Source organism: Staurois parvus, unplaced genomic scaffold (assembly GCF_062004578.1).
Source record: "Staurois parvus isolate SC_StPar_1 unplaced genomic scaffold, SC_StPar_1.0 ptg001879l, whole genome shotgun sequence".
Classification (NCBI taxonomy): Eukaryota; Metazoa; Chordata; class Amphibia; order Anura; family Ranidae; genus Staurois; species Staurois parvus.
The window spans coordinates 358,060-370,585 of record NW_028319675.1 but is presented as its reverse complement, the minus strand read 5'-3'; the positions used below and the strand labels follow the sequence as shown (position 1 = coordinate 370,585).

Sequence of the window (12,526 nt, the reverse complement as noted above, 5' to 3'; positions counted from 1 at the left end):
TGGGAAATGGAAGGGAGTTTTTCAAGTCTTCTCCTTTGAAGGCCTCACATGGGACTATCACAGCTGCTTCCAAAGCAACAAAAAATAAATGTGAAGGGTCAGAGGTCACCCTATAAACATGACCGAATGGGATTTTTTTTTTTCTTCATAAATCATGAGATGCAGAAATATTAAATGTCAGCAGATTCAGAAAAGTGAAGTGTTCAACTTCCCCCTCCCGTCCTCTCCTGTCCTCTCCCGCCTCCTGGAGTCAATCATTGCACAGAACGTTCATACGTAGAACACGCTTCATGTTGACAAACGTTCCACACGTGTTGTCGTCTCTATGTGCTTGTTTAACCCTTGGCTGCAAGAATCTTTTTTTTATAAAAAATGTTCATACCCGTGATAGGTGATAGAATGCAGATTTCAGTCCTGAAGAATAATTAACCCAACTAAAACAAATGCCTCAATACACTTTCCTGCACAGGTCGTCATCTATAGGTACTTGTTTAACCCTTTCACTGCCAGGGGACTCTTCACATTTTGTTTTTGCAGATGTGATAAAATGCACATTTTAGGCCTGAAGATTAATTAAGACGCATGTCGGGGGGGTGTTGGGCACCTAGGAGGACAGGTAAACCTGGGACAGATGGTGGGGGGGGGGGGATGTTGGGCACCTACAGAGGACAGGTGAGCCCAGCAGAAATGGTGGTGGGTTGTTGGGAATCTAGGAGGGACAAGTGAGCCCAGGATACACAGTGGGGGGGGGGGGGGTGCTGGGTACCTAGGAGGGACAGGTGAGACCAGGACACATGATGGGGGGGGTGGGGGTTAAGCACCTATAAGGGACTAGTGAGCTCAGAACACATGGTTGGGGGTGTTGGGCACCTAGGAGGGACAGGAGGGCCCAGGACACATGGTGGGGGGTGTTGGGCACCTAGAAGGGACAGGTGAACCCAGGACACATGGTTGGGGTGTTGGGAACCTAGGAGGGACAGGCAATCTGAGTACATATGGTGGGCGGTGTTGGGCACCTAGGAGGGATAGATTAGCCCAGGACACATGGCGAGTGGTGTTGGGCACCTAGAAGGGACAGGTGAGCCCAGGGCACATGGTGAGGGGTATTGGGCAGTTAGGACAGACATGTGAGCCAAGAATACACGGTGGGGGGTGGTGGGCACCTAGGAGGTACAGGTGAGCCCAGGACAGATGGCGGGTGGTGTTGGGCACCTAGGAGGGACAGGTGAGCCCAGGACACATGATGGGGGGTGTTGGGCACCTAGGAGGGACAAGTGAGCCCAGGACTCATGGCGGGGAGTTTTGGGCACCTAGGAGGGACAGGTGAGCCCAGGACACATGATGGGGGTGTTGGGCACCTAGGAGGGACAGGTGAGCCCAGGACACATGGCGGGGAGTGTTGGGCACCTAGGAGGAACAGGTGAGCCCAGGACACATGATGGGGGGTGTTGTGCACCTAGAAGGGACAAGTGAGCCCAGGACACATGATGTGGGGTGTTGAGCACCTACAACAGACAGGCGAGCCCAGAACACATGGTGGGAGATGTTGGGCACCTAGAAGGGACAGGTAAGCCCAAGACAGACAGCGGGTGGTGTTGGGCACCTATGAGGGACAGGCAAGCCCAGGACAGACGGCGGGTGGTGTTGGGCACCTATGAGGGACATGTAAGCCCAGGACAGATGGCGGGTGGTGTTGGGCACCTATAAGGGACAGGTAAGCCCAGGACAGATGGTGGGTGGTGTTGGGCACCTATAAGGGACAGGTAAGCCCAGGACAGATAGCGGGGGGTGTTAGGCACCTAGGAAGGACAGATGAGTCCCCAAACTCGTTTTGTGTTCTCCAAACCATTCTTGAATTCATCAGACGAGGCCACCTTCTTCCATTGCTCCATAGTCCACTTCTGATGCTCTCATGCCCATTGTAGATGCTTGTGGCTGTGTACAACAGTCATCAGGGACACCCTGACTGGTCTACGCAGCCCCCATACACAACAAATGGTGATGCTCTGTGTGTCCCGACACCTTTCTATCAGAACAGCATTCACTTTTTTAGCAGTTTCATCTACAGTAGCCCTTCTCTTGGATCGGACTACACAGGCCAGCCATTGCTCCCCAGGTGCATCAATGAGCCGTGGATGACTCTCTCAAAGGTTTTCTGGTTTTCCTTCCTTGGACCACTTTTTGGTCGGTCCTGACCACTGCAGACGAGGAACATCCCGCAAGAGCTGCAGTTTTGGAGTTGCTCTGACTCAGTCATCTTACAAGTTGGTCTTTGTCAAAGTCGCTCAGATCTTTACGCTTGCCCATTTTTTTGTTCTGCTTTCAACCCATCAGCTTCAGGGACAACATGTTCATTCGCTGCCTAATACAACGACTTTCAGATGCAATTGTAATGAGATAATCAATGGTATTCACATTATTTTGTCAGCGGTCAGAATGATCAGTCATTAAATATGCAAATATGCATGCAATCAAATACATATATAAAAAGATAAAATAAATAATATTTTAAAAAAAATAAATATATAAATAATAATTTTATATATATATATATATATATATATATATTTTTTTTTTACTTTTTTTAATTATTATTTATGTATTTATTTGTTTATTTTTTTTTCTCTGTATATATATCTGATAGCTTGTATACTTTAGGAAATTTTCCATTCAAATTTTGTGTAACTTAAAACATTCTCCAGTTTTTCCTTTTAACAGTAAACCCGTGATCAGACGTACAGCCACATATGACGTTGGTGATATCATGTGACCTGTAGCTCTCGTCTTCCTCATCCCTCCCCTCTGGCTCTCAGTCCTTTCCTCAGTGTGACACTCCTTTTTTTTGCACTCCGTCTCTTGCACTCTTGCAGAAGTTTTGTCAATCCAAAAAATGACTCCCAAAGAATTTCTCAGGTAATTGTCGCATTGTATACATAGAGATGCAATCTTATTTCTAAGACAGTTTGTTACATTCATTTTGCACATATTTTTTTATTATATTTTTTAACCTTTGATTGGTTTTGCTGAAAAAAAAAAATTTTTTTGTAGCTTGTTATTTTGTTGCTTCCGTCTGCAACATGAAAAACATAAAGAGCTGTGCAGAAAAGAGAAAATAAATAAATAATGACGCTGCAATCATGGGAAGGAAACAGGAAGTGCAAAGGGTGTGAAAGTGAAAGTAACTTTGATTTTATGGCTGTCTTCCTGGTATGGTGGTAAGATTCAACGTTTATTTTATTTTACTTTGCTTTATTTTATTTAATTTTATATTAAATTACTTTATTTTATTTTACTTCAGTTTATTTATTTTTGTACTTTTTTTTTACTTTATTTTATTTTACTTCACTTTGTTATTTTATTTTACTTTGCTTTATTTTATTTAATTTTATATTACATTACTTTATTATTATTTATTTCAGGTACTTATATAGCACCGTCAATTTACGCAGCATTTTACATATACATTGTACATTCACATCAGTCCCTAACCCTCAAGGGGCGTACAATCTAAGGTCCCTAACTCACATTCATACATACACTTACCGGGGCCAATTTAGACAGGAGCCAATTCACCTACCAGCATGTCTTTGGAGGGTGGGAGGAAACCGGAGTACCCGGAGGAAACCCACGCAAGCACAGAGAGAACATGCAAACTCCAGGCAGGTGGTTTTATGGTTGGGATTCGAATCAGCGACCCGAGTACTGCCAGGCGGAAATGCTAACCATTTAGCCACTGTGCTGCTTTATTTTATTTTACTTTACTTTACGTTATTTTATTTTATATTACATTACTTTATTTTATTTTACTTCACTTTATTTTTTTTTACTTTATTTTACTTCACTTTACTTTACGTTATTTTATTTTATATTACATTACTTTATTTTATTTTACTTCACTTTATTTTTTTTTACTTTATTTTACTTCACTTTACTTTACGTTATTTTATTTTATATTACATTACTTTATTTTATTTTACTTCACTTTATTTTTTTTTACTTTATTTTACTTCACTTTACTTTACGTTATTTTATTTTATATTACATTACTTTATTTTATTTTACTTCACTTTATTTTTTTTTACTTTATTTTACTTCACTTTACTTTACGTTATTTTATATTACATTACTTTATTTTATTTTACTTCACTTTATTTTTTTTTTACTTTATTTTACTTCACTTTACTTTACGTTATTTTATTTTATTTAATTTTATATTACATTACTTTATTTTATTTTACTTCACTTTATTTTTTTTTTTTACTTTATTTTACTTTACTTCATTTTATTTTATGTTCAATTACTTAACCACTTCCTGTCCGGACACTTTCACCCCCTTCCTGCCCCCAGGCCAATTTTCAGCTTTCAGCGCTATCACACTTTGAATGACAATTTCACTGTCATGCAACACTGTACCCATATTAATTTTTTAGCATTTTTTTGAGACAGATAAAACTTTATTTTGGCGGTATTTATTCACCACTAGGATTATTTTATTTTGCCCCACCCAGAAAATCATGTGTATATATATATATATATATATATATATATATATATATGTGATTTTGCGCACCCGTGCCACCTTGTAGCTGTATTTCTGCTATAGGGCGGCGCAGAGGCGATTAATGATGAATTTAGTTTGTGATGGACAGGAAGCGATGAGAAATCTCCCCAATGGGGACACACAAAACAGGATTGTACCCACATGGAAGAAAAATATATTTTTAAATATATTTTAAAAATATTCTTCCCAAATACATTGCCATATACTGTATATGAAATGCTACAATTTTGGCCATATTCAATATATTTCAAAATATATTTATATATATATATATATATATATATATATACAGTGCATGTGGAAATGCGTTTTTATTACAAAATATTAGAAAAATATTTTTAAAAATACATTTCAAATATACTGTATGTCTTTAAAAATATAAATCTACATTTTTAGGAATGCATTTACAAATATATGTAAAAATATATGTTAAAATTGCTTTTTTATATGTTAAAAAAAATCTGAAGAATATATTTTAAAAAAGGAATAATCACTCATAACAGAATAATAACAATGACAATGTTTTTATCACTGTTTGTGCCTTCCTGCCTTTATGACACCCCCTGACACCACCCCCCCTTCCCCCAGGACAGGAAGTGAGGGGAAATCTCCCCAGTGGGGTCACTGATAAAAACAGACATCGGACAGACATGCGAAATCCCAGAAGATACATTGTAGCAATCTAATACTTTTGATACTTTGTTTTTTTCCTAAGGTAAGCGTATATATTCCCTAGAGGGTCCCAATCAAGATGGAGGAATCGAGAAGAATTCAGGCTGAAGGTGAGATATAATTCTCTGATTACAGATCACGCCTCTACCGGGGCATTTCTTCTCCGCACACGATAAAAACCTGAATGGTGTGCTAGAAATGAGTTTTTGACATATGACCCCCAATATCTCCACTGCCATATGGCCCCCAATATCTCCCCTGCCATATGGCTCCCAATATCTCCACTGCCATGTGACCCCCAATATCTCCGCTGCCATGTGACCCCTAATATCTTCACTGCCATGTAACCCCCAATATCTCCCCTGCCATGTGACCTCCAATATCTCCCCTGCCATATGGCCCCCAATATCTCCACTGCCATGTGACCCCCAATATCTCCCTTACCATATTGCCCCCAATATCTCCCCTACCAAGAGACCCCCAATATCTCCCCTGCCATGTGTCCCTCAATATTTTCCCTGCCATGTGACCCCCAATATCTCCCCTGCCATGTGACCCCCAATATCTTCCCTGTCATGTGACCCCTCAATATCTCACCTGCCATGTGACCCCCAATATCTCCCTTGCCATGTGACCCCCAATATCTGCCCCACCTAGTGACCCCTCTGATGTAATCGTGGGGTTTTTGATGTGATGGGAGGACCTCGAATGTGATGGGGGACCTCTGATGTGATGGGAAGACCTCTGATATGATGGGAGGACTTCTGATGTGATGGAGGACCTCTGATGTGATGTGGGGACCCTCTGATGTGATGGGGGGGACTTCTGATGTGATGGGAAGACCACTGATGTGATAGGAAGGCTTCTGATGTGATTGGAGGACTTCTGATGTGATGGAAGGACCTCTGTGATTAGGGGACCTCTGATATGATAGGAAGACTTCTGATGTGATGGGAGGACCTCTAATGTGATGGGGGACATCTGATGTGATGGGAAGACTTCAGATGTGATGGAGAACCTCTGATGTGATGGGGGACCTCTGATATGATGGGACAACCTCTGATGTGAAGGGAGGACTTCTGATGTAATGGAAAAATTTATGATGTTATGGGAGGACTTCTGATGTGATGGGGGGACCTCTGATGTAATGGAAAGATTTATGATGTTATGGGAGGACTTCTGGTGTGATGGGAGGACCTCTGATGTAATGGAAAGATTTATGATGTTATGGGAGGACTTCTGATGTGATAGGGGGACCTCTGATGTAATGGAAAGACTGCTGATGTGATTGGAGGACTTTTGATGTGATTGGAGGACCCTCTGATGTGATGGGAAGATCTCTGATGTGATGAGAGGACTTCAGATGTGATTAGAAAACCTCTGATATGAAGGGAGGACTTCTGGTGTGATGGGAAGACTTCAGATGTGATGGAGGACCTCTGATATGATGGGGCAACCTCTGATGTGATGGGGGACTTCTGATATGATGGGACAACCTCTGATGTGAAGGGAGGACTTCTGATGTAATGGAAAGATTTATGATGTTATGGGAGGACTTCTGATGTGATGGGGGGACCTCTGATGTAATGGCAAGACTGCTGATGTGATTGGAGGACTTTTGATGTGATTGGAGGACCCTCTGATGTGATGGGAAGATCTCTGATGTGATGAGAGGACTTCAGATGTGATTAGAAAACCTCTGATGTGAAGGGAGGACTTCTGGTGTGATGGGGGGAGGGCCAGATGTGATGGGAAGACTTCAGATGTGATGGAGGACCTCTGATATGATGGGGCAACCTCTGATGTGATGGGGGACCTCTGATATGATGGAACAACCTCTGATGTGAAGGGAGGACTTCTGATGTGATGGCGGGCTTGTGATGTGAAGATAATTTCATCGAGGCGGTTGTGTACATCGTCCCAGGCTCAGGTTTCTCATAGATAAGTAACATTTACATTGTACACTGGGGAACCTCGAGATTTTGCACACTAAAAAAAGGTTGGGAAATGCTGGATTAGACCATCACGATGTACAGTAGAAGCACTTCATGCACATTCATATTTGAAGCGAACATACGTTTTTTAGTTTACATTCTAAAATATCGTTCTTTTTTTCCAGTGGAGAAGTTGGGTCGAACGCTCTCTGAGTACGAACACCATGCGCTTAGGATGATGTACGAGTATTTCAAAGGCGATATCATCTGTGTCCTGGAATATCTACCTACTCACAGCTTCCTGTGTGAGTCTCAGAATTACATGAGCTTGAACACCGAGGTAAGAAGTACAGCGGGGACTTTATAGCACCATCAAGTGTAGGATTTTGTCTTCAGAACGAGTCTTCATGCACACCGGACATTTTTACAGCGGCTGTTTTTGTCTTTTGGCGTTTTTTTCTCTACAGCCAGTAAACTCCCTAGCGTGTTCCCCTATGTGTCCATACACACCATACATCGTTCAAAATCCAAACAATTTTTCATCCGAAAATCGAAAACGTCGTTCGCTCAGTAATCCGATGGCGCCATCATTGATTTAAAAAAATCAGCCGACCAAATCATAAAGTTCCCCCCATATAACAGGCAAAACTTCTGTTCCTTCCAGGTCACGGCTCCTGCGCTTTTAGGAAAAACGATCGTACGATTTGACCATCATGCCCGATCACCGAAAATCGCCCGGTGCCATTGACCAACTAACAGAACGAAAATCGGCCAATTATTCTTAGGTCTGGACAAAAAATTGGTTGAATTTCGACCCATGTATGTCCGGCCTTAGGCTGTAATCAGAGGTTTTTGGCAGGGGGTGTTATTTGGCTGGAAAAAAACCCAGAACTGGTGTTTTTTAGATATAAAAGTGCTGAGAAATGTAGCAAAAAACAGCAAAATGCTGTAAGCTAAGGCAAACCAGCGTTTTTGGACTTTATTTGAGCCAAGAAACCCCTTTTTTTTGGGTAAAAAAAGTGGAAAAACGCAAACGTGGAAAAAACGCGGCTAAACGCTAATGCAAAAACACTGGAAAACTCAGATTTTTAACGTGACTTTATGCAGCTAACGCTACCAGCGTCATTAAAGCCCCCCCCCCCCCAGTGTGCATAGAGCCTGAGGGTTGTAAGTTTTTTATAAAAATTGTGTAAAAATTTTGCGCTGAACAAATTGACGGCACTATACAAGTACCTGAAATAAATGAAAAAATACACAAACTTCTATTCATTCATATGCAGTGCAGCTGAGGCTGCAGGAAAAAGGGAATGAGGACTCTATGTCTTCAGCCCCTTTGTCTGAAAAAAAGAGACATCAGTGGTCTGTTGAGGTCACCAAAGCCCTCCCCCCCTCAAAAAAAATATTAAAAATAACAATTGGTGGTATCAGCACGAAACATTGATAGTTTAACCCCTTCACGCCTAAGGGTAAAACAAATCTAAATGCCTAAGCACAATTTTGCAACATTGACGTATTAGTAAAAGCGTCCATATCATCACAACTACTTCGTACATCCAGGTGGATTATACCCAGGAGCAGACTGACAACTCATGGGGACCCCGGGCAATAGGGGATCATGGGGCCCCTGTGTCATTGCCCACACTCAAAGCACGTCCAAAAAAGCCTATAAAAAAGGTACCAGGGGCATTTAATGAGGCCCCCTATTTTCCCCGGGCCCTCGGGCAGTGCCGAGTGCTCCAATGGTCAGTCCGCCCCTGATTATACAGTTTTATATAGTTTTTTTCAGGACAAATTGGGCTTTCATTTGGTGGTAAATGGTAACGGATATCTCCTGATTTTATTTTTATTATCAAAGGAAAACTGGACCAAAATAGTAAAAAAAAAAATATTTTTTTAATTTAGCTGTGTGTTTCTTGTTACTACTGTAACCTATCGCCAAAGAATACTGATATACCATATATGTGTATGTTATTTGTTGTTTTTACCCGTAGTACAGCCCAGAAACAATAGTGCGCATTTTGTTTTTTTGTTTTTTTACCTAAAACACACTGACACCAATTTTTTTTCTTAAATCCTGACCTTTGACCCTGACCCAAACACTTACCCTGGCACTGAACTAGATCAAACCTTGAACTAGGTATTTTTTCTTTAATTTAATGAAATTTTTAAATATTTATTTATCTTTTTTTTTGTTACCAAACTTTTTTTTTCCCCTCTATGCCAGGAGTTAGAGAGATACAATGTATAATATAATGTATATAATGATACAATGTATCTCTCTCCTCCATCATAGAGAGAAAAAAAAAACAAGGGGGCCGGGCTGTACAATGGCTGATCACTGTGATATTCAATCAGAGGCTATCACAGCAATCATGTGACCCGGAATCGGGAGTGCCGGGTCCTGATCGATAGAACGGGACCCAGGGCTCTCAGTGGTACCGCGGTCTTTGTGCTTGGAGCGTGCTGTGTGGGGCGTTCCCAGCAGAAAGACAGGTACGCAAATATGCGGAAAACAGCCCAGTTCTGAGAGGCCGCATATTTGTGTGATGTTGACGTCAAGGGGTTAAAGAAAAAAAAACCTATTGGATGGGTATCTTGATGAACACAATATACAGGGATACGGGCAATCTCTCCAATGGGAGCACAGACAAAAGAGTGGTGAGGGGGTTAGAACTGTTTTTATTGTTGTCTTTACCTTTATGTATCAGCGATTGTCACACCTACACATGTGCAGAACAAAAAAATTGGTTTCGTTAATTGTACTCGTAACGAGATTTGTTATGTTTAATTTATTGTTTGGCGACCGGCTTTGAATTCAAAGCATTTAAATAAAAAATATCAAATTGATCTGAATTCATTGTGAAGAATAGCTGGTTCTTTTTTTTTTTCCAAAAAATGCTGGTTCTATTCTATTCAAAATTCGAATTTCGGAATATGGCTCTATTCTATTCTATTTTTTTCTATTCTATTCTACACTATTCTATTATTTTCTATTCTAGCATATTCTATACTATTCCTTTATATTCTGTTTTATTCCGTTCTTTTATTTTCTATTCTATTTGTTTTTACTCTATTCTTTTCTATCCTGTTGTATTTTATTCTATTCTTTTCAATATTCGAATTTCAGAAGACTGCTATAATCTCTCTATTTTATTTTATTCTGCTTTAATCCATTCTATTTTTTTTTCCATTCTATTCTACTCTATTCTTTTATTTTCTATTCTATTATTTAACTTTTTTTTATTTGATTCTATGTTGCTTATTCTACTCTTTTCATTTTGAAATTGAATAATTTGTTGTTTCGGCCAAAATTTTCTTTGTTATTTCAGATTAGTTTAGATTCGGTACTATTGTAATTCGGAAATTCGTAATTTTGTCCGAAACGAACCCACACATGTGTAGTCGGATTCCCTATTTCTTGCATGGGAGTCAAAGGGACAAAAAGTGAAAGAAAACCTCCCCAGTGGAGTCCCAGACAGAAATAAAAAACAAATCATTACAAATAATTCCATGTTTCCCTGTTTTTTTCCAAAGAAATGTGTTGAATTTAGGTATAACTAACCAATTAATTAACCAATTAACATTTTTGAGGATATTCATCCTCCTATACTGTGTCATTGGTGCCAATGAAGGAAGAGTCTCAATCAGCTGGGGCCATGTAGCTGTATGTAACAAGCACTAAGGATGCTGTTGACCTCATTGATCTAAAATGGCCACATGGCCATATCAGGTCTGCGACATCGTCCATTAAGGGCCATGTAGTCATATTAGGTCGATAATGGCACCATCCTCCATGTCCATTAGTTACGTGAGGCTGTGGTTTGTGGAATCCCACAACTGTAGCTGACTTGGCCAGTGGCCGGCTCTCACTTGACCGTTTCCTACAGATTCAACCAAACCGAGTTCGGCCCACACCATCGCTCGACCCTAGTGCCAACGTGTCCTGTGAATGCTTGGTCTTCCCCAGCCTCAACTAACAACCCATGACATGACCCGTTCAAACACCCAACACTTTTCAGTACTCACAGACTATCTACCACCCACCTTGTGTTTGTCTTGTGATACAGTTCTCTGCTGTCGGCGTCTGTTTTGTCCTCTTTCACATAAAGTTTCTTTTACTTTGGTTATCCATTCTGATTTACCAATACAATCTTCTGGAACTTTCCTTGTACTTTAGCACTACAGAACAATGGAGAAGCAAATTGGTCCAGAAGCCTTTGCGCAATTGCTGCTAGAAGACGTTCTGGCCATGGGGAGAGATGCCGTCATCGGGTTCTTCAAAACTCTGTGCGCTCTACAAAAAGACCACCAGCACCCAAATTTGTTGGGAGTTATCGACGAGATCAACGTGGCAGATCAGAGTGGTAGGTTGTATGCATACGATGCATCCTTTGGTTTCAAACTTGGAAAACAATTAATATTTCTGAAGATATTTTATTTAAAGAGTTGTGGTGCAGAGGGACGGAACGCTCAATGCAGTGTTAGCCTGCATCATGGGTGCGTCATTGGCACACAAGGCATGCAAGGGTGCCCGGTTTAAAAAATATGTATCTAAAGCATTTTTTGGTTAAAACCGGTCAGTTATTTTGAGGTTTGGATTTTTTTTTTAGTTAAGGAGATGAAATGTTCTCTAAGATACATTATCTTGCCAAAATTATTGGGACAACCCCTCCAAATCATTGGATTCAGGTGTTCCAATCACCTCCATGGCCAACCCCGATAGCACACCTTTGGGATGAATTAGAGCGGAGACTGTGAGCCAGGCCTCCTCCCCCAACATCAGTGCCTGACCTGACAAATGTGCTTCTGGAAGAATGGTCCAACCTTCCCATAGACACCCTTTCTAAACCTTGTGGACGGCCTTCCCAGAAGAGTTGAAGCGGTTATAGCTGCAAAGGGCGGGGCCAACTCAATATTGAACCCTACGGACTAAGACTGGGAGGCCATCAAAGTTCATGTGTGTGGAAAGGCCGGCGGCCCAATACTTTTGGACATCTAGTGTAGTTGTCACCAGAATAAATTTTGGCTTTTTCTCATTTTCAGTCCTAGCCACAACGGACAATGGACGGTGGCAGGAAGTGGAGGTGTCTACGGTTGTGAGAATTCCCGACACTGACTACGGTTTTGTCATGCAACCCTTTTCATACTTGAGGACCAGCAATGTACCCGTACGTCTCCAGACGTTTGGTGATTATACCGGGATGATGCTTTCAGCTGCAGGCATCATCCCAGTATTGTTTTTTCTTTTAAAAGCAATCCAAGTGTCTAAGTAGCTACTGGATCTCTTTTAAAAACAGCAGGAGGGGACACATCAGCCGGCTGATCATAGAGGCAAACAGAGGTCAGATCGGCTCTGATC

At 41.1% G+C, this 12,526-nt stretch overlaps 1 protein-coding gene across 2 annotated transcripts in view; it reads left to right on the top strand.

Moving 5' to 3' along the window:
• The first annotated feature begins 2,784 nt into the window (after positions 1–2,784).
• Positions 2,785–12,526, top strand: part of LOC149433905 (NACHT, LRR and PYD domains-containing protein 12-like) — a 30,136-nt gene continuing 20,394 nt past the window's right edge. The window contains exons 1-5 of one of the 2 annotated variants that reach the window (XM_089664291.1): positions 2,795–2,913; positions 3,049–3,215; positions 5,277–5,343; positions 7,353–7,507; positions 11,345–11,531. In XM_089664291.1, the coding sequence (XP_089520417.1) occupies positions 5,313–5,343; positions 7,353–7,507; positions 11,345–11,531 (373 nt within the window). In that variant the 5' untranslated portion in view covers positions 2,795–2,913; positions 3,049–3,215; positions 5,277–5,312. Of the gene's footprint in view, positions 2,914–3,048; positions 3,216–5,276; positions 5,344–7,352; positions 7,508–11,344; positions 11,532–12,526 lie in introns of both variants that reach the window. The other variant, XM_089664290.1, reaches the window with a different exon arrangement.